General features: G+C 34.8%; 2 protein-coding genes across 2 annotated transcripts; both read left to right on the top strand.

The window, feature by feature from the left end:
- Positions 1-1,910: 1,910 nt before the first annotated feature.
- Positions 1,911-12,024, top strand: mturn (maturin, neural progenitor differentiation regulator homolog (Xenopus)). The gene is made up of 3 exons (XM_051136739.1): positions 1,911-2,539; positions 8,061-8,183; positions 8,991-12,024. The coding sequence occupies exons 1-3, from the start codon at positions 2,369-2,371 to the stop codon at positions 9,096-9,098; spliced, it is 402 nt and encodes a 133-aa protein (XP_050992696.1). The 5' UTR covers positions 1,911-2,368; the 3' UTR covers positions 9,099-12,024.
- Positions 12,025-14,325: 2,301 nt separating this feature from the next.
- Positions 14,326-22,807, top strand: znrf2a (zinc and ring finger 2a). The gene is made up of 5 exons (XM_051136736.1): positions 14,326-14,804; positions 21,586-21,684; positions 21,871-21,976; positions 22,059-22,127; positions 22,212-22,807. The coding sequence occupies exons 1-4, from the start codon at positions 14,525-14,527 to the stop codon at positions 22,114-22,116; spliced, it is 543 nt and encodes a 180-aa protein (XP_050992693.1). The 5' UTR covers positions 14,326-14,524; the 3' UTR covers positions 22,117-22,127; positions 22,212-22,807.
- Positions 22,808-23,246: the final 439 nt, after the last annotated feature.

Here is a 23,246-nt window from a genome sequence, read left to right as displayed (position 1 = left end):
ATACCTTTTTATTTTAGTCCTAAAAACGTATTCCAATAAAATAATAAAAAATATCAGATAAATATGAGCAGATGAATTGGCAAACATTAGTTTGTATTGTGACGTTAGAGGTAAAGTGTTTTATCAGGCTTGTCAGTTTCCAAATGCACATACTGACCCTAAACCTGCTTTGGTCAGAGGTTTAAAAAAAATTGGATAATGGCGCCCTCCAGTGGAACTGAATAGACATACAACTGAAATCTTTTCAATTGTGTGGAAATTGAGTTTTAACCCTCTGATGCAGGAATTATATCACAAAGTAATAATTTTTTTCACATGTTTGGTTTTACTTTTAAACAAGTAAAAAAAAAAGTCATGCCAATAATTTTTTTTTTCCAATATATATTTTTTTGGAGGGAGTTACATATCTGAGTTACAACTTTATCTGAGCATTGGCTAGCCGTGTGTCTGTGTTTATGTCTGACACATAATTTTTGTTTTGACAGCAAGCAACAGCAAACTGGATTGAACCAGGAAAAACTTAGTATGAATGAAAAGACAACAGAAATGACATTCACTGAATCACATTAAACTATCACTGAATTCGCTAACATGAAAATTATAAATACTTATAAATCACTAGGATTTCATAGTTTTAAAAAAACTCTGTTTAGTGCCTTTCGTGTCTACATTATTTTTAATGCCTCTAACAGGGTTAAAATAATTAATTAAATGATTATTGATTATTACTTTTTTTAATATTTAATATGTAAAATAAATATTTCAATTGACTGGTCTGAAAAAAAAACATGTTTTTAAATCATTTACTAACAGTAAATGGTATGAATACACATAAGAACAACAAGCTATGTAATGACGACACAGTAAAGTGAAGTGTAACAAACAAAAGAGTGTGTGTCTATGGGGCAAAGGTTTGTAGGGGCGTGTGCGGGGTGGGGGCGGGTGTGGTGGTCTATTCATACACAAGTGAGCACAAATACAAACACACACAAGCACACACACTTATTTAACACTTAACACTTATTTCTGAGGCACATGGTGCATCCCCTTTTCCTACTGCCATTTTGAATATATTATGTAATATCTCAAAACAAAAAAAAAAGATACAAAGATAACCATTAAATGGAATTGTAGACAGCACTTTGGGGGTTCACCAGTTGCTGTTGGGACATGATGTTACATCTTAAATGGTCAAAATGGCCTCCAAATAGCTGTCCACTGTAGTGACCATGATGCATCAGAGGGCTAGACTGTTAACTTTCAGATCTCTGTTGGGTGTTTTCGTTGTGTTTTCAGTATAACCCCACAAAACGTCATGTTTATGATATAAAATATGTATTTTCTTAGAAGAATATAGAACACAATGTTCTTTACAAAACAATTTTTATTTTTAACTGGTGAATTTGAACAAACTTCGAGGCAAAACAGCCAACAAAGCACATGTCCAGCATACCCTAAAAAAGTAATAGATTTAAAATGCATTTATTTTATACTAAGTACAGTTCAAGTCACATTTCACATTTTCACTGACATATCACTTGAGACTTACTGGTTAAAAAAATATTAAAAAAGTTGTAATTAAACTTTATTTGGAGTATACTTGTGCACAATGCACATTTGTTAATATTAAGCCTAAAATATGTTTTAATATCACTGTTGATGTATATTGCATGAGCTTTAAATAATATCAGTCTTTAAATGCAAAATATTTAAAGTGTACCAAAAGAATACTCGCAATAGCTCCACTTTAGCACAGTCAAGTAGTTAATCAAATTTTAATTTAAATATACCAGTTTAAGATACTAAAAGTACAATTGCAGGGATTTTTTTTTTTATTAAGTACATAATATGTAAATGTATTTGTAGAACATTTTAGTACATTTATTTTTCACTAGGCTACACTTGGATATATGCTTACTGTTTTCTAAATCTGTTTATTTGTACTGAATATATACTTTTGATTTTTACTTATTTAAAAACATAATGTATTATTATTTTGTTGCTTTTGGTAATAACAATTCAGTATAATATTCAGCATTCAGGGGAGATGTGTAAATAGTTGAGCGAACGGCTGTCTCTTTAGAGATGGTTCCTTATGAAGCTGATGACGAGGGGCGCATGTGTTGTCATGTGACGTCATCCTTCCAGAGGACAGGCGTTGTTCTCCGCACAGGAGGGCTGAACCAGGTCTGGTCCTGCAGGTCCAGTTCAGGAAGACTCTAATACAGGCCGAAATGAGACAGTGAGACCGCAGCAGAACCACAACCAGAATCATCTGCGATCACCATGACGACGCAGCGTTAGCTAGTGCTCAGCATCCGCATCATCAGCATCATCCGCGGCTCAGGTGCGCCGTCCGTCAGGCAGGATGGAGTTCAAAGAGCTGGTGGACACCGCCGAGAAATGGTGCTCCGGGAATCCGTTCGACCTAATCTTCGCCGAGGATGTGGACGAGAGGCGACTGGACTTCTACGCCGAGCCCGGGATCTCATTCTACGTGCTCTGCCCGGACAATCTCACCGGAGGAACCGACAATTTTGTAAGTATGACATAATCGAATAAGATCCTCGGTGGGAGGGGGAGGGGGGCCGTGCGTGTGAATGCTGTTATGTTCTAAATAGGCTACTCTCTTTTTTTTTTCAATTATAGGAAGTGTGTGTTTTTTGGACATGCTACTATGGTATTAGCATTGTTACTAAAACGCAGGCTAATATCATCCCATGCGGCAAAAATATGTTTTCTGGCCCAAATATATATTTAAATACATACTACATATATGGTGTAAACAGTGAAACTTAATAAAAATATATTTTTTAAATTGTAAATATATTTAGATTAATCTGCATATACCAAATTATATTTTAAAATGTATTTCAAGGCCAAAAAATACTTTGAAATGTGAAATATTTTCATTAAAATGACTTGTGGGTGTATTTATTTGGACTGACATATATGGAGGGCAAAATCTATAGTTTAAATGCTTTTATTTGTAATATATATTCATATTTTAAAAGAAAATTTATGACTGGTAGAAAATGTTTTTATGTAAAATAAATGTATTTATTTAAATTAATTTTTATTTTACATAAAACTTAAAACTTTTTCATAAATTTTGAACCATATTTTAACAACTATAGTATATTTTAATATTAAAATACACAAAAAATATAAAATATATTTTTTATTCTAAAAATAACATACATATATATATATATATATATATATAGTATATATAATTCTTTATGACATTTTGTATAGGATGGTATACTCTGAAGTTTACTGAAGTATTAACATGGTATTAATTTGGTAACATGGCAGATACTGAATATATCACTGTAAGAAATACTTTTTATTTTTGCACATGTTTTGAGGCATTTGTGTGTATTTTGCCTGCAGCACTTACATGCTTAGATGGATTTTTGGATGTTGCAGGGTTGTAGGATGCAATAAAATCCGGTGTGTAGACTGATGCATACGGCCTTGTTAAAAAAGGCATGGGCCATTATTATGTGTAACTTTAGTTACAAATTACACATAGTTTACCCTGCTTTTTTGAGCTATGATGTAGTAAAATCACATGCAGCATTTGCACTGATGCTTCTTTTGTGCATGTCTGTTAGATGTATGTTTGCTTTCCATTCAGGAATTGGTTTAAAGGTTTGAAATGAACCACAAGAGTTTACTGTAGTTCCCTCAAATCACACCACATGACTAGACCGCTGCACCAGAGTCCCAGAGCTCACAAAAATATCAGCACATGCACCAGCAGAACAGGGATCCAATTACTTACACTGATCAATACACAGTTCAGCAGGATCACAGAGTCCCAGAGAGAGAGAAATTTTACTTTATTAATAGGTAAAAACTACAGTGGATCCAAATTTTGAAGATTTTAAAACAAAGAAACCTTATTTGATAATGTTAACCAATATCCAAATAGATGTTTAGGGATTATTTAAGCAAAATTGCATTTAGTCAGTCATATTCTTGTAAACCCGCTTTTAACAATCAATTTAATTTCATTCTAATTGAATAAATTAGATTGAATTAGAGGTATAATGGGTTGTGCTTGGCCACTAATGTTGTCTTTAAACTAAAATGAAATTAAATCTTAACAGATTATAAGAATGATGCTTTTGCACAGCTAACTAATACAACCAAACTGAACTGAATTTTGAGCTTGTCTGGTTTGGCCTGCGGTGTTTTTTCCTCCTGGTTCCGGTGAGCACTGGACAGATGCATAAATAATCAGCCTGTCTCTCTGAAATCAGTAAAAGAAAGTTTTCTGTTCAGTGCTTCAGGCATTTGCTCACAACTCAGCCTGAGCGGAGATCTCTGGAGAAAGAGAGAATGTGTAGAATTCATTCGCCATGTGTTGATGTTCCCTGTTCTATTCTACAGCTTTTATCAATCTTAATGTTACAAATGGACTCATATTGTGAAGTACTACCATCACATCAACAATCAAGCTAAAGATGGCCATCTTTAAATATCTACACAAAGGCCACTGTATTGAAATTGCATACATATGGATATTGTGTACGTTCACAATTGAACTGCTTTTATTCTAGAACATTTGTGGTTATCTAATCAAAATATAAAAATATGTTAGTCACACAACGGGCAAAAGTGCAGCGCCACGTCTAAAAGAACTGCTATACAGTGGGTACGGAAAGTATTCAGACCCCCTTAAATTTTTCACTCTTTGTTATATTGCAGCCATTTGCTAAAATCATTTAAGTTCATTTTTTCCTCATTAATGTACACACAGCACCCCATATTGACAGAAAAACACAGAATTGTTGACATTTTTGCAGATTTATTAAAAAAGAAAAACTGAAATGGTCCTAAGTATTCAGACCCTTTGCTGTGACACTCATATATTTAACTCAGGTGCTGTCCATTTCTTCTGATCATCCTTGAGATGGTTCTACACCTTCATTTGAGTCCAGCTGTGTTTGATTATACTGATTGGACTTGATTAGGAAAGCCACACACCTGTCTATATAAGACCTTACAGCTCACAGTGCATGTCAGAGCAAATGAGAATCATGAGGTCAAAGGAACTGCCTGAAGAGCTCAGAGACAGAATTGTGGCAAGGCACAGATCTGGCCAAGGTTACCAAAAAATTTCTGCTGCACTTAAGGTTCCTAAGAGCACAGTGGCCTCCATAATCCTTAAATGGAAGACGTTTGGGACGACCAGAACCCTTCCTAGAGCTGGCCGTCCGGCCAAACTGAGCTATCGGGGGAGAAGAGCCTTGGTGAGAGAGGTAAAGAAGAACCCAAAGATCACTGTGGCTGAGCTCCAGAGATGCAGTCGGGAGATGGGAGAACGTTGTAGAAAGTCAACCATCACTGCAGCCCTCCACCAGTCCGGGCTTTATGGCAGAGTGGCCCGACGGAAGCCTCTCCTCAGTGCAAGACACATGAAAGCCCACATGGAGTTTGCTAAAAAACACCTGAAGGACTCCAAGATGGTGAGAAATAAGATTCTCTGGTCTGATGAGACCAAGATAGAACTTTTTGGCCTTAATTCCAAGCGGTATGTGTGGAGAAAACCAGGCACTGCTCATCACCTGTCCAATACAGTCCCAACAGTGAAGCATGGTGGTGGCAGCATCATGCTGTGGGTTTTTTTTTTCAGCTGCAGGGACAGGACGACTGGATGCAGTCGAGGGAAAGATGAATGCGGCCAAGTACAGGGATATCCTGGACGAAAACCTTCTCCAGAGTGCTCAGGACCTCAGACTGGGCAGAAGGTTTACCTTCCAACAAGACAATGACCCTAAGCACACAGCTAAAATAACGAAGGAGTGGCTTCACAACAACTCCGTGACTGTTCTTGAATGGCCCAGCCAGAGCCCTGACTTAAACCCAATTGAGCATCTCTGGAGAGACCTAAAAATGGCTGTCCTCCAACGTTTACCATCCAACCTGAAAGAACTGGAGAGGATCTGCAAGGAGGAATGACAGAGGATCCCCAAGCCCAGGTGTGAAAAACTTGTTGTATCTTTCCCAAAAAGACTCATGGCTGTATTAGGTCAAAAGGGTGCTTCTACTAAATACTGAGCAAAGGGTCTGAATACTTAGGACCATGTGATATTTCAGTTTTTCTTTTTTAATAAATCTGCAAAAATGTCAACAATTCTGTGTTTTTCTGTCAGTATGGGGTGCTGTATGTACATTAATGAGGAAAAAAAATGAACTTAAATGATTTTCGCAAATGGCTGCAATATGACAAAGAGTGAAAAATTTAAGGGGGTCTGAATACTTTCCGTACCCACTGTATACTGCTATCCTTTCTCCACTAATGCAGCATCTAGTCAACAAATTTGTCGCTTAGTAATGACATGAAAACATGCACTGCGGTACACTGTACACACCCTTTGGTTGTCAATGTTTTAAATCCGCCTTTGAAGTGTCCCGCCCTGTGCAGCGTGCAGTGTCATGTGTCTAAACACAAGGCACGTGCTGTCAGTGATTTCCGCCACTAGAGGCCGCTCTCATGCTGTATAACAAAGACAAAGCAATGGACTCAAACCGGAAAAAAAACTATCGACATTCAATCAACTATCGGTGCCAATTAATCGGCCAAACCGATACATCGGTTGACCTCAAGACATAATCTGAAACAGGAAGTTGGGCTGAGATGTATCAATATTAATAACGTTTAACCACTTGTTGAGCATTAGAATTCTGCAGACTTTTACATTTTACATCTGTATATTTATTGAATTTTAGTTTTTCTAATACACATGCATGTAGATGATCAAAATCACATGCACAAATCACATTCATGATTTTTGAGATCATTTTTTTTATTTCCATGTGAGGCCTAGAGGAACTAGAAGGACTGAAATATCAGCACTGCTTGCCATGCACCTTGAGAGCTCTAGAGATGGATGTGTTGTGCATGTCCTTGTTCTCAAAAAAGCTGCCAAAATCAGAAAAGTGCATTTTTAGAGAGCATTTCAAGTGACATACTTGCACTAAAACAGTTCTGAAGTCATTCTGCATCAAATCTACAGCATTCACCACACTTAACATTGAGCTGTGTAATTTATAACAGTATAAACATCCACTAAATATGGTTTATTGCTTCAAATTGCAATAAACAGCAGATAACAAACAAAAAATGTAGTGTATTACACATTTAATTTGGCTTTTAGTTAATAAAAGCATAAGGTGTTACTCACATGCACACTGGAACGGTGTAAACGTATTTTTATTGGAATTATCTGTTTTATTGTATTCTATTCTATTCCCTCATTAATCATTTTTCTCAAATGCAATTTGGGAGGAGAATATTATTTGGGCCATCTACTGAAAAATGGTCCCTCTCGCTCGGATAAATATAACGGGACAAAGAGTTTCACTGTCCCAGATTCTCTGCTGGAAGCTCAACTTTGACTTTAGAGAATTCCTTTTAACCATATATGGTCATTTTATAAATCCAGAAATAAAAATATCAGGGAGTTTGGGTTTTTTACACATGCATATTTGTAGTCTGATTGTAGTTTTCATCTGACAAACAAATCATCCCTATTGCAAATGCTTTGTAGATGTGTAAAGGCTTTCATGACCATGTAAAACACAGTTTACTGTGCTTTGCAACTCCATGAAGCATGAATATTTATTGCATATTTACTGTACATTTATGCGTTTGGCAGGCACTTTTATACAAAGTAACTTATGCTGCATTTAAAATAGATTTTTATGAGTTCATGCACTCCCTGGGAATCAAACCCAGGACTCTGGTTTTGCTAGCTGCATGTTTGAACTTCAATATAAAAATAAAAAAACACCAAATTTAGATAATTAAGCTTTTGAAAAAAATAGAGCAGTATTAAAATTTGGCTGACATATGTCTGAATAAACATTTTTGTATGCACACATACAATTAAATATAAAACTGAATGTTAAATAAATATCTAAAATTCTAAATCCTAAACATAAATGTAAACTTCATCATCAACTTTAAATGTAAATTTTGTACTAAATATTTGCATTACTGGGATAATGGTGACATGATATGTTTAATTGTATGTGTGTTTCAGCATGTGTGGAGTGAGAGCGAGGACTGTCTACCATTCCTTCAGCTTGCGCAGGACTACATCTCCTCCTGCGGGAAGAAAACACTGCTGGAGGTGCTGGACAAAGTCTTTAGATCCTTCAGGCCTGTAAGTCTCTCTCTCTACATTTATGAATTATTGTAAGCACAATAAAAAAATTATACAGCCACGTAATGTAGTTCATTAGTTTAGCTTTGTAATGCATAATGTTTGCCAAGCAATCTATATAAGCTATGAATGCTCTGCATACCCAAGCCATTTGAGAGACTGAGATTTGAGATTTTTTAATATAAATTCCCTTTTAAATTCCTGTCTTTTGAGGGGTAACATAATAAAATGTAGAAAATATGCATGTAACTGGCAATTTTCTGCAAATCCGTGCCAGTTACAGAGTAACAGCCTTTGACTTTGGCGTCTGTACTCTTTTGCTATGAATTGTCATTATTGCTGTACAATTTTCAGTGGTTTGTTGGCATGTGGGTGATTTCATGTTCAAGGAAAGCTGAAAAGCAGAAAAATGCTGTTTCTCCCAGATCTCAGTGAACAAAAATCACATTGTAAAAAAACTGCAAAACTATTGCAAAACTAACGCAACTAAATCAAATAAAAATAAGTTGTAACTATATTCAAAGCAAATGATGAATGCCTACAGAAAACATATGTTCTTACATTTTTGGCATATACAAAGTCTGTTACATGATTCATTTGTTTTTTCCATGCCTGTCCAATCTTGCACGTGATGTGTATGTCTGTTTCAAATGTGACTCATGCAGTCAGATTTTAGAACCAAAACCATCTTTCCTTTTATAATGGAATCTCAATGCATGTTACATTTGAATATTCTATTTCATTCTGTTCTAGTTTGATTCTATTGTATTCTATTTGGTATGGAATGACTGTGAAATTGTCCTGCAGCTCCTGGGTCTTCCAGATATTGACGACGACACATTCGATCAGTATCACGCAGACGTGGAGGAGGAACCAGAGCCAGACCACCAGCAGATGGGTGTGAGCCAGCAATAATGCCCAGCAGAGAGGCTCCACACTGGGCCACAGTTTCTGCATCGAGCCCTGCTCTCATAACCTTACTCACCTGGCTCTTCTTCTTATACACACATTTACACATACACACACTGCACCATTACACCCTTTAAAATCTGGACAGCTTTTCCTGCACCCTGATTTTAACAAAAGTGATCGTTATTTTGACCTATATTATTTCTCATTAACTTCTCATCACATTCAAGCAGAAACAAAACAAGCATCTCATTCCCTGCTTTCATAATTTAAAAAAAATAAGCAGTCATGTGACTGGAGGTGACATTATAGTAGATTTATGTTCAGAATGGTATACTGGTGTACTGTATATTGCTGCACTCTTGTCACTTGACCTCATTACGTTGCATGTTTAATTCAGCGAGTGTCATGCAGTTTTTGAAAATTATGATGTTTTGCATTTTGCATCCCTTTTTTTGGTTAAAACATCTTAATTCTTGTGTGTGATCAAATTGTAAAAATTGCAGCTTATCATGTCCTATTTATTAATCAAATTAGAAATGGAAGGTAAATGACAGTATGCACATTTTGACAAATTCTGTAAGTCATCCGTGTCTTGCAAACTTATAAAATGCAAATAGTAATAGTATGCTAGTATGCTCTTCTGAACATAACACTTATGAATTTGCCTAAGGAAAGTCGCTTTTTATGTGCACCAATGAATTGTTCACAATAAGACCAGGAATATGTGTTAAGAAAGTAAGTAAGGTCAATTATTTCGATTTCATGTCGACTGTAAAGAATCTAGATATCCATTGTGGATTTTCTGTATCCGTGATTTTAACCCTAGTTCTTGTATTTGTATTGAAATAACCAAAGCTGATTGCAAGTGCATACAAAGTATCTGTGCAAGGATCAAATTAAACAACATCAGCGGGTAAAGTCTAATTATTACTTATTCAAGAGGTGATGGGGTTATTGTGTTCTTGGGTGAGTGAGATGTTTAAACAGATCATTGATTAATCCTCTCTTTGCCTTTATTGTCTTTTGATTGTATTAATCAACATCCTCTGAGTTCAGAAAGGTCAACTCAAGAGTTTAACAAAAGAAAGGTCAAACAGTGTATCTAAGTCTAAACTCTTAAAATAAAGGTTCTTCTGCGGTTCAACACTGAATACGATTCTTATCAAGATCCCTTTTTAGCCTCAAATGGTTCTTGAGTTGATATAGACTTCTTTAAAGGTGCTCTGTACCGTTTTTACATATCCACCTTAAGCCTATGGGTGAGACTTCCGGTTCATTAGCTGCTATAGGGTAATAACCAGTATGTTCGTTATTAAGATAATACATTAAAATAATATGGTAAGACACGCCAATTTACAATATCAAGCAGCAAACAAGCTGTTTTGTACAGCTAAAAATAGCTCGATGTGGATGAGGATGAAAGCCAAACCCATAAAAATTACAAATGGCCACACCCACTCTTACAAGAAAAATAAGGTGGATAGAATCAGTACCCATTTACTACAAAAAGATACAGTGTAGTAATGATGTTGTAATCCAAGCTTTAATGTTACATTTTTGGTAGTTGGGACAGCCGGGGCATGTTTGTTATTGTATGTAAGCCACGCCCTTTAAAACACATCCCCCTCCCCGCATTTATAATGAGACCGTGAGAGCACCGCCCACACTGCTCTGTAAAAGCACGAAGACGGAGCTCAGTATGGAGCGTTCTACTAAAGGCAAATATCCACATGCCCTCTTTTTATATTTGCATAACACTTACCTCCCCATTTGACATTGTTTATAAAAGCCAAACGTATCTTAAGATTGATTATCTTTCGTTTTCATTATGTGTTGTGCAAGAGGGGGTGTGGCCAAGGCGCATGTTCCATGAGACATGTTGAGAAATTGTATGTAGCACCTTTAAAGAAAACATCCTTTTTTTGGGAAGTTGGAATTTTCCTGTATAATCAAACTGTAAAATATCACCAGAACCTTTATTTTTAAGAGAAGGCCTGTAGGCCTATATATATATCAGCTGATTCAGGTGACTGCTGTGTAATGGTCATGTGACCTGATGTAGCAGTTACCAGGACCTGTTTAAAGCATTATTTATCTGCTGTCATTTCATCAGTACAAACACATCATGATGTTGACTGAAGGACTGCACAGACTGTGCCACAGGAGAGGTCAGCAGAGGCACGTGATATTTCTCCAGGACATACTGTATGTGAATTTGCTGACATTATACACGTGGCTGTTAAACTTCCACTGTCTTCTGCTTTCATAGTGTCTTCCTGCACACGCCCAGTGAAGCGTAGAGATGAATTATACCAACATTATATGAAAGTGTGTTACTGAGATCAAAGCTGCTGTTTTTCTGTCTTTATGTAGTTATGTAACAGTTAAAGCTCTGTACCAGATTGTGATATTTATTTTACTTTAATATTTATTTATTTGTCCCATGGTTTGAACTGCTCAATTTTAGCACTTTTTGTGTAATTTAAATTTCTTGAACGTTACTTTATGTAGCTTAACCTTTATTTGTTTATATGTATTCATTTTTTTTCAGCTGACTGTCTTTATCGTATAACAGTTAAAGCTTTATACCGAATTTGTGATATCTATTTTATTTATTATTTATATTATTTATTAATATTTACCTATTGTTTGTTAATAGTTTACCCGTTTATGATTTATTTATTTCTGTACTCCTTTGTGTGCGTAAATCCATTTGTGGATGCTATTTTTGTCACCTTTATAACTAATAATTTAATTTCTAAGAAGATTGTTCAAATCTTACAATGTGGTAATTGGAAATATTGTTATTGATTTTAGATGAATATTGATCAGCCTGTTGTCTAGAGTCATTTAGAATTAAACTGGAGTAAAATTTGTTTGGGTCAGCATGTACTGTAATCTGAAATTCAACAATTAAATTTGAATCTTATGAGCGTGTTCTGTATTTCTTAGCCTTCCCTGGTGAAAAAAACAGCATATGCTGGTAGGTGTGTTTTGATGCTAGTTTAAGCTGGTCCTTTGCTGGTTCATGCTGGTCCTTGACCAGCAACATGACCAGCAAAAACCTTAAACCAGCATCAAAACATACCTACCAGCATATGCTGTTTTTTTCACCAGTGTTAGCTGTGTTTTCATAAGTGGTCAATCCCTGAATTTTCCCCACAAACCTATCCACCTTATTTTTCAACGTGGAAGTAAGCCGTTTTCTATAAATGTTAAGACTTTCGGTTCATTAGCTGCTAGAGAACTGGCGAGAAGATCAAGAAAGTGCAGTAAACGGTAAAACTGTTTGCACTGCAAACCACTGTGTTCTTAATTAAGATAATACATTAAAAGAACATGGTAATACAACGTTTGCAATATCAAACATCAAAACAGCTGCTTTGTTTAACCGCTAAAAATAGCTGGATGCAGATGAGACCGGAAGCGTCGCACATAACATTTACAAACGGCCGCGCCCACTTTTACGGGAAAAATAAGGTGGATAAACTGTCGTTCTTTACACTGATCTATATATAATGACTGGATCGCTCATTGCGTTCTAAACTGCCGTCAGGCAGTGAAGCCACCGGAAGTGTTCGATCCGCCATCTTACTATTCCCTATCGGCATAGAGCACCATTGACTCACTGCTTAGTCGCTGACCCAAAATCACCCGATTTTAAGCGTTTCAGTCACACAGGACTAGTTTTTATGATATGTGTATGTAAATTAATTTTTACTTAAAATCTTATCTGCAGTATTTTTTTTTTCGAGCAGGATAAGCGATGTTTTGAAATCGTTCAGGTGGGTGTGTCAGCTGCGCACTTAACGACACAGTTCTGATCTAACACAAAATATATTTCTTAACGTAAGAAATTATGCAGGAAATAGTAAACATGAACATATATCTGGAATTAGTATCTGAAATTGATTCCAATATACAATAAATAATACAATACAAGCCTGTTATATTGCTCTGTGTTGTATTGAAATTCAAATCTTGGAAATAAAGCTTGATGTCTTTAAATCCATATCAAATGTAATTAGTCGGCGTTATTTCTCCAAGTTATGATGTGCGTATTTTTATGTCCCTAAGTGAGCAACATCTATTTAAACCTCTTAAAGATCGCGCAAATTCTATTATATTAAGTGCCTTAAATTACATTTATCTGACTATAACACTACCTGATTTTGCTCAATTTCGTCAACGAAAATAGTCTGAAACAAAGTCACTACTAAGCCGCATCTCTATTCAAACACAGCTGTGTTCCGTTTATGAATGAACGGGCGTTTTTAAACGAATCTGAGTCATTGATTCAATTACCCATTCCTAAAGAGTCGCTTCATTCCTGAATAAATGGTTCAGTGATAAAATCAGTGACTTAACGGCATCTGCTGACAGTTTTAGTTTCATTTTTAACGTTTCATTTTCATTTGATCTTTTTAGTTATTTAAATCATTTAATATTACTATATTTAAAATGTTATATTTAACATTTTTGCATTATTAACGTTTATTATTAACATTTATCTCAACATGAATGTTATGTAGGCTGAATTAAACGTTTAAATCATTACCTGCTTCAAAATGATGTTAACGAAATCATTGTTGAAACGTGCATTTAGCCTGTAACGTTACGAATAAAAACACTATAACAAAACAGCATAAACTGTACAAGGTTAATTATATGTATACAAAGCATAAATCTAAAAAAAGTTTTCAGGATGAGCATTTTGTCATTTGTAAACATGGTGAACGTCCGATGTTTATCATGTTCATATGATGTTCGCTACTGTAATGTATATGAACGTAACTTTTTAATAAGCAGAGGGAATTCCCGACATTAAACAATAACCGTTTACATGCTTAGGACGTTTGCGTTGTGAGAATGTACAGTGAGACGTCAGATATGAAAACGTTTACTTGTTAGATGATGTTTTCTCATTGAAGTCGTATTATTTCCTATGCATTCAATAGAATGTTTGCGAATACTAGGGAATAGCGATATGGCGGCGCAGCGGCTTCACTTCTATGACGTCATGAGCAATCCAGTTCTCTATTATAGATCAGTGGTTCTTTATCACAGCACATGAAATGTTGGACATTGTTTTGATGAAAAATGTTGCATAGTACAACTTATGACTGAATGCAAGCGTCACACTCCAGTTCAGCAGGAGGTGCTAATGCTCCATAAGACGCTTTGCCAACCCCTAAATTACCATCAGCACATCACGTGATCTTTGGCGTCTGTTTGAGTTTGTTTGCAGTGTGCTCCACTGAATTTACTCACATTGATTGTGGGAAGTGTGCAAAGTAACTCGGGCTTCGCGCTTTTGCGTGTTTAATGCATATTTTGCATTTATCGGTCTTGTGATTCTCTCTCGCTTTTTTGAGCATCTTTGTCCAGTTTGAGATTCTTAAGTTTTTTAAATAGTGGTATTATATAATATGGGTCCGAAACAGAGTATTCAGTCTGCGGGAGTTCGGGTCCGATCTTACTCCGGTTCCGATCTGAACTTCTCGGACGGAAGAGCTGCGGTTCTGCGTTTTTACGCGGGTGGTTCGACGGGACAGATCGGTGAACGGTTCCAGTATTCGCCACAAAGACCGCGTTCGTTCACCCATAGCGGCGTTATCCCGATCGGCGGCCGGAGAGATGAGACAGACGGGCAGAGAACACTGCTGATCGGGTCCTTACCTGCACACCTCACACCTCACATGCTGGGCGGTAAGACACTGAACAAACTCCTTCTAATTAATAACATTATGTATTAAGATGCATGTGACTATCTATCTATCTATATATCTATATACACACACAGTTTAAGTCATAAGTTTACGTACACCTTGCAGAATCTGCAAAATATGAATTTTACCAAAAGAAGAGGGGTCATACAAAATGCATGTTATTTTTTTATTTAGGACTGACCTGCATTCACATACAAAACGTGTATATATATATATATATATATATATTTTATTTTATTTTATTTTATTGTATTTTTTTATTTTTTTGGGGGCCTGAAGGGCTTTTCTGAAGAAGCGTGAGCAGTTTCCTGAACAACTGTCACTAACAACGCACTATTAATTAGCATTAAAATGTATTTAAACTATTGCACAGGGTGATTTTTATAAATTCAACTCTTATTTTCTCTTATGGACTACATGTAAACGTCTTTTATGTGACACATTGTATTCAGGTCAGTACTAAATAACATGCATTTTGTATGACCCCTCTTATTTTGGTAAAATAATTAACATTTTGCAGATTCTGCAAGGTGTATGTAAACTTTTGACTTCAACTGTATTGTCTTAAAATGAATCGTGTTGACCTCGTGATAAATTAACTTATTTTATGACCTTATCATAGTCACACTTTCATCTGGTGAAGCTCATACAATAATTTAATGATATATATTATAATGTAGCTTATTAGGCTTATTTGATTATACAACTTTTTATATGATGATATCATACAATATCATTACATAGTCAAATGCATGCCTATATGATATAGCCTATCTTATTATATGACCTTGTAATGCACATATGAACTTGTGATAATATTATAATGAAGCTTTTTGACCATATGATGTTTAAATAATGTCAGTAAGTCCATAAATATATAACAGTTTGTTTTATTGGCCTAGATTTTAAATGCATGTTTTTAGAAGTCCACCTGCTACATGATTGAATGTTGTTTTATGGTTTATGCATTGATGGATTTATCATTGGTAAACGTGTGTGTTTCTGTACATCATGTTCTGAACAGCCTGTGATCAGAACTGTACACTGACTTTTGTTTTGTTGTGGATTTTTTTTATAGTAACTATAAACACAGAGACTTCCTCATTAAAGAATAAGACTAAATGCAAAATCTTGTTCTATAACATTCCTGATCAGTTTATGTGGGTCGAAATAGGTGACATAACAATAATGAATGAATGCTTCATTGTCTGTTCCATGCAAGTTTTGTCTTTACAGATAGATTGCCTGAAAACTTAAAGGTCAAACTGCAATGTTGTATTTTTGTGACCTTTGAGTGGCAATAAACATTGTGTTTGGTTCCAGATATGATCTTATAGCGATGATGACAGGTTGTACTAAATAAATCGTCCTCAATAGTAGGTCAGATTGATAAGAATTGAAGTGGGTAATTTTGTCGATCGTGAAGAGACGTGAACACGTAAGGAAAAAATTCTTTTAGTCATATTCGTTTATATTTTTATTTGACAGTTATTGTATTTGTTAGCGAGATATTTACAAGCCAAAGTTCCTGATGACATCCTCTTTAATGAGTCATGTTTGAAATAACTGAGCAAGTTTGATTGCCAGCTTTTTGACAGTCTGGCTTATAAATTGGCAATTATTATTTTTCTATAAAGTCATTTAAAAAAGAAAAGCAGCTTCAAAATATTTTTCTGTTGTTGCAGCATTAAACAGAAATAAAAATAATGAGTAATGCACTACTTTTTTTCTTCTACTGGGCGGTCAAATAAAATAGCTAGGATAGCAAAGACTGAATGGACCTTCTGCAATTTGTGTCAATTTGAAGTGTGAAGGTTAAAGTGCATGAGGCATGTGTGTGTCATGTGGCTGCTCCAGATGCAGTGTGTTCAGTAAGATAAGTGTTCTTCATCAATAATATTTGATTTAAGCTCACATGATGAGCTTAAAGTGTTTTTAGAAATATGAACATTTGGATAATACCGAGTTGCAGAGAACACCCATCAGAATGTGCATTAACTGAATTGTATCAGCCAATATTTGGTCATTTTCACCATTATTGGTGTTGACCAATTAACATAAACGCTTTATCTTTAAAATCTACTGGCAGCCTAGTATAAAATTATTCCCTAAATAATAAAATAATAATAAAATTATTTAATAAAATTAAATAAAATAAATTAAATTAAATTTTCTTTTTTTTTTTTAGTAAATGTTGTTGAAATATTAATCAATACATACCTCAGTTTTTAACTTCTGTTTTCGGTTTCGGTTTTCGGTTTGGTTCGGTTCTGCTATCTTGCCACTTCAGGGTGTTTTTTGCAACAAATTAACAAAATATTTTCTTTTGAGAGAGGTATTATTTTTTTTCGATTTTTAAGCAAAATAGATTGGTTTCATTCCTACTGGACGTCAGAGGGCACCCTCGTGCAGAAAATCCACATATGTGTCAAAGAAGTATCACTGATTACGTTCTGTTCCAGCTTCTGCAATATGGATAAAAGCATCACTATTGCTGTAACTGATTAAAAACAAGGTATAACATTAAACGTTTTGAATGACGAAATGTAAGGACAATAAACACTCGTCTGCAATAATATATGGTTTATCTGTGTTCTTCAAGCCATCTTGTGTATTTTCATAAGCCATTGCTAATCGACATACATTGAATATGAGTATAGAATTGATTGTCTGCCTCATTCTGTGATGAGAATCCACATCAGATCACATAAGGAGGTTATTTCAAACACTCGACTGATGTTGTGAATTAAAAACAAGTTATATGTATTTTTATAATGTTTTTTATAACTTTTGTGTTTATAACTCTTTTGTTGGACAGCAGGTTTAGAAAGGCTTATCACTGCATGTCATTAGAAGGGAAGACGCTCTGCGTGTGTTGCTTTTTCAAATATAAGCGGGGAAGCGTTTCCTCATTTCAGCACGTGAAATCGCAGTCACACATACAACAAATGCAGAGAAATAAACCAAGGAAGTTATTTAATGCAAAATGCAAAACTGAAAAACCGCAAGCGCGTATTGAACCGTGGATGTCGTACCGAACGATTCGATATTATATTGAATATTGTGACATCCCTAGTAAGAATATCCCCTAAGTGCGGTTCTTTAAACAATGATTACATTCTCGAATATATTTTTAAGAATATTTTTGGAATGCGTTTCCACTGTCTATAATTCCTTTTCATGCCTTAGCGCTTGTAATTTTGGCCTAATTCCTTTTTTATTTGCTTTGGTGTTTCATTAAGTCTGAATATATGCTTTGGCTTTTGATTAAGTGAATGATATGTACAGACAAAATGACTCTTGTTGTGAGATTAGTTTTATTTGTGTGTTTGTGAGTGTTTTTAATGTTATGTTCGTTATGTTCGTGCTCTTATGGTATTGTTAAGTGCTATATAAATAGAAGTCTGAGTATTTCTTACAGGAACATGCCACTATTTTTGAAAATAGGCTCATTTTCCAACTACCCTAGAGTTAAACAGTTGAGTTTTAATGATATTATGTAGAGCCCAACAAACTCGCGCAAACTACCAAATTCATTCACGCACACATTATCAAAAATAGTGGCGTTTTCACTTAAAAAGAATGTAAGAGGCTATATGGTGTTTATCTGATTGTGTGGCAGTTTTTGCTGAAGACTTGCTGATCAACTCAGTTAAAAATACCTCAGAGTAATAATAATGTAAACTAAACATTTGGGGTTGTTTTGTTTATTTTTTATGGAACATGTATTTTAAATGGTTATTTTATCATGAATGCTGCCAATATTGGACCTTTATTTATATATATATATATATATATATATATATATATATATATATATATATATATATATACACACACACACACACACACACACACACACACACACACACACACACACACACATGTAGTGTTAATGCAAACATCGCAATATATATTTATTAGACCTCTTTTAGAAATTTAGGACAAGTTGGGGCTGATCCTAACATTTAGGAGGTTATTTGCAAAGAGTTTTAAGGACATTTCTTTTCAGGAATTTAAAGTCTAAAGTTTATTAATTTATTTTAGAGCAATCATAAGAAAAAGACATGAATACTTAATGTAGAGATAGTACTACAACTAATAAGAAAAATATTATTAACACAATGTTTAAGGAATATTTACCAGAAAAATAATTACCTGAATTTATTTAGCAGAAAATTTTAAACACACAACACAGTATTTCTTAAAAAAATAAAATAAAATAAATAATAATAATAATAATAATAAATAGCCTATTTATTAATAAATTATTTATTAATGAAATAACAAAAAAGTGATTATATAAATTGTTGTTGTGAAATAAAATTACTATATCATAAAATAAGATTTGGTTTTATCCTTTAAACTAACTTACCAATATAGCAAAGATTTCTACATACCTGTAGGCTCGGTAGTTGTTCACCATAATCCTGTGTAGTGGCACAGTGGCATGTGATTATTATTATTTTATTATTTAATTTTTCTTAAGGGGGGATGAAATTGTTTGTTTTAATAGATAAAATACCTATGATCTCCATTCTGTTGTTCTATGTTTTTTTTCGTAGTATTAGTTCAGTAGTAGTATCGTGATATTTTAGTCAGGTATCATTTCGAAGTCAAAATTTTGGTATCGTGACAACACTAGTGAACACTCTTGTTATTCGCTTCAACCTTTTTGAACTTGATGATTATTTTCCAAATGTTTTTGGGAATACAGTTTTTTTTTTTTTTTTTTTTTACTTTATTCTTAGGGTAGAAAATAAGAGATTACCAATTACAAAGAATTTTATCTAATCAGATTTGCACTGACTTATATGCCATATTAAATATACTAGTGAATGTTTTTGTTGGGACAGCAGTGATCCTTAAGCAACCTTTATCGTTGTAAATCAAGCACGTGTTTCACCTTGACTTTTAACCATCTGTCAGAGGAGTGTCTGATAAAGTTTCCTTTAATTCCACTGGGCTACAAACACATAAACGCACACAACGCTGTTTTATAGATTGACTTGTAAAAGCTGTTTGTGTCTGTAATCAGTCTGTAGATGCTGCCGTGTGTCACAAGGTTCATCGTCATCAATACACAGCTGACCTACCTTTTATTTTATTTTATTTACTTCCTGTTACTGTTTTGTCAGTATAGACTGACACTGATAAACAAAGGTGTGTGCAAGGAAGCACTTAAAAGTTTTTATATTCTTTCTCACTGATAACATTTGCCCTGCTTAACTAGTTAGTGGTTGATGGGTCAGTTCATTAGTAATTGTAAATAAAGTTCATTGTTGTTAAATGTGACTGTGCAAAGAACTGGAAACAGCTAAAATATTTAGTAAGACTCCGCTGTGATTCTCAGTGCAAAACGTACTTCATTTTAATATAAACATGTTTTTGTTTGGTGTTTTTGCTGTGCATACACAAGAAATGCATTATAGTTAATATGCTTTCAGATTAAAGGATTAGTTAACTTCCAGAACAGAAAGTTACAGATAATGTACTCACCCCCTTGTCATCCAAGATGTTCATGTCTTTTTTTCTTCAGTTGTAAAGCAGTTGTTTTTTGAGGAAAACGTTTCAGGATTTCTCTCCGTGCAATGGACTTCTATGGTGCCCCCAAATTTGAACTTCTAAAATGCAGTTTAAATGCATCTTCAAAGGGCTAAAACAATCCCAGCTGAGAAATAAGGGTCTTATCTAGCAAAATCTGTTATTTTCTTAAAAAATATATAATTTATATACTTTTCTAGCCTCAAACACTCATCTTGTCTACCTCTGTGTGAATTGTTTTTTTCCGGTCATGACAGTTAGGGTACGTCTAAAAACTCCCGTCTCATTTTCTCCTCCAACTTAAAAATTGTCCTACATCGCTGTTTTTACCTTTTTTTTTGGTAACGGGTGCTTGATCTTTGTAAATTCTGGGTCGGTACTTCTGCAGCGATGTAGGACGATTTTGAAGTTAGAGGAGAAAATGAGATGAGAATGTAATTGTAATAAATTGTAATTCAAAAGTAAATAAATAACCAATCATTTCGCTAGATTAGACGCTTTTTCCTCGGCTGGGATCGTTTAGAGCCCTTTGAAGCTGCATTTAATCTGCATTTTGGAAGTTCAAATTTGGGGCCACCATAGAAGTCTATTACATGGACAGAAATCTTGAATTGTTTTCCTCAAAAAACATAAGTTCTTTACTACTGAAGAAAGACATGAACATCTTGGATGACAAGGGGTGAATACTTTATCTGTGCATTTTTGTTCTGGAAGTGAACTAATCCTTTAATGCTTAGTATTGTATTGTTGCATAATTTTTGCATTGTAGAAATTGGGTGTTTAATGCACAGAATATGCAGTGCATTACAGTGATTTCTTTCAGCTTGTTGGATAAAATGTTAAATGCATAATATTTCCTTCCTGTATGTGCAGAGCTTTGAATGTCTACAGAAGTTTGTGTAATCAAAAAAAAAAAAAAAAAAAAAAAAAGCTTCATAATGAACTTTATTTGAATTAATTTAATAATTCAGCCATGTGCCGTATGAACACGTGCTGCAAATTTTATGCATTATATATCGGTCATATTGTGATAACCCAATAATGCACATTACAGTAGATAAACTCACAGATGAGATTACAATATATCCAAGATTGCCTTTTTATAGCCACAGGAACTAAATTCTGTGTAATACTGCTCAAGTGACCTACATAATAAATCCAGGAAAAATACATGTAACAAATATAAGTTATGCATGATTTGTCTCTGTTTGTTTCAGCTGGATTTGACTGTCCCGTCTGCTCAAAGTTTGTCTGTTCTGATGAAATAGAAGATCATTTGCTCATGTGTTTCTCCAAACCCAGACTTCATTATAATGGTAAGAACAACTATCACACACTGTCTTTCTGTCCAGTTAGATCCACTGACAAACTCCACTGTTTACTTTAAAGCTCATTTGTTTTGTTGTATAACAGCGCCCCAGTGTGCCATCAGCTGACTCCTGCAGCTCTGAGCTTCTCTGATGCTGCTGATAGTGATGTTGTGATGTTTTCTCATTCTGTAGATGATGTTTTGTCCCGGGAATCTGGCGAGTGTTCGATATGTCTAGAAGACATGATTCAGGGGGACACAATTGCTCGACTGCCTTGTCTCTGTGTCTACCACAAAGGGTATGAGAAACATTTACTAACACAGTCATACACACATACCTGCTGTCGTCCGTGAAAATCATCTCATCTTCTGCTCCTCCAGGTGTATTGATGAATGGTTTGAGGTCAACAGGTCGTGTCCAGAACATCCTACAGATTAACATTAAAGCAGGTCAGATGTTAGACACTTTCCACAAATAGAGCGGTGTCGCCAGCAACCAACAATTGCAAAAAAGACTTTTTTTTTTATCTACAGATATTTCCACTAAAGAAGACCAGCAGAGAAGGGCTCAGCATTTTTTTTTTCTCCAGGATCTGACTCGCTTTGACACTAAATGATAAATCCATCATTATCTGAGACCTATATGGACCTGTGACCTGCTTTGCCAAATCTAAATGAAATCTTTGCACATACCTTGCACAGTTCTGTAAGCAGACCTAAAGGCTGTTTAACAGTAATCTAGCTGCTGTCTTTACATGAAGCTTTTCAGAGATTAGATGGTGGACTGCAGTATCACTACTTCATAGGTTAGGGTAACATTTCAGTGGTTTCATGATTGATAACCACAAGATGGAATATATTTTCCATAACAGGACTTTATGTTGAACTGTTTTAGCTGAAGTAGGAGTTGTTTAGAAAAGACATAAATATAGAGGGCAATGAGAGAATGTGATTACAGCAAGAACACAAAAGATATTTTCTGTACACATAAATTTGTGAAATTATATTTTAAATAGATGAACCCCCTGTAAATGTTTTTGATAAATGCTGTTAATTTTTTTCCCAATGTGCTGCTGTGTATATAACTAGTTACTAACAATATATATATATAATATATAAATAAATTCTGAGTGCTCTAGAATGTTAAGATGTGTCATTTTCTTCTTTGTGTCTGAATGTATGTGTGTATAACCAAATAATCCACACATAAGATTAAAATCAACAGATGAGCAAGTATAGTATTGGATAAAGCCTTTGTAAGTAAAGTATAGATGTTTCTAACTGTAGATAGAGGTTTTCACTGAGGCAATTAACAAATATCCCCTTCATTTTTTCCCGACTTTGAAGCATGATGTCACGTAACTCCATGGGATTACCTGAACATGAGCTACTGATAATGAAAACTGACCAAACACACACACTTTTTATCCGTATAGTCTTTATATGTAATATTAAAAACATAACGGAATCACGGAAGTATGAAATTAACGAAGGTCAGTAGATGAACAAGTTTAATTCGACGTTTGCATTTGGGGACTGTCTTGCAGGGACCTGATATGTGATCCAGTA

The sequence above is a fragment of the Labeo rohita genome, chromosome 19, assembly GCF_022985175.1.
Source record: "Labeo rohita strain BAU-BD-2019 chromosome 19, IGBB_LRoh.1.0, whole genome shotgun sequence".
NCBI classification, from domain to species: domain Eukaryota; kingdom Metazoa; phylum Chordata; class Actinopteri; order Cypriniformes; family Cyprinidae; genus Labeo; species Labeo rohita.
Note: the sequence above shows the minus strand (reverse complement) of the source record. Positions and strands in the feature narration are given on the sequence as shown.

Bases quoted from the DNA above. Each gene is read 5' to 3' on its own strand.
- mturn (XM_051136739.1), top strand. From the start codon at position 2,369: ATGGAGTTCAAAGAGCTGGTGGACACCGCCGAGAAATGGTGCTCCGGG. The intron at 2,540-8,060 runs GTAAGTATGACA...TGTGTGTTTCAG, and splicing joins CCGGAGGAACCGACAATTTT to CATGTGTGGAGTGAGAGCGA. The intron at 8,184-8,990 runs GTAAGTCTCTCT...ATTGTCCTGCAG, and splicing joins TCTTTAGATCCTTCAGGCCT to CTCCTGGGTCTTCCAGATAT.
- znrf2a (XM_051136736.1), top strand. From the start codon at position 14,525: ATGGGTCCGAAACAGAGTATTCAGTCTGCGGGAGTTCGGGTCCGATCT. The intron at 14,805-21,585 runs GTAAGACACTGA...TGTTTGTTTCAG, and splicing joins CACACCTCACATGCTGGGCG to CTGGATTTGACTGTCCCGTC. The intron at 21,977-22,058 runs GTATGAGAAACA...CTGCTCCTCCAG, and splicing joins CTCTGTGTCTACCACAAAGG to GTGTATTGATGAATGGTTTG.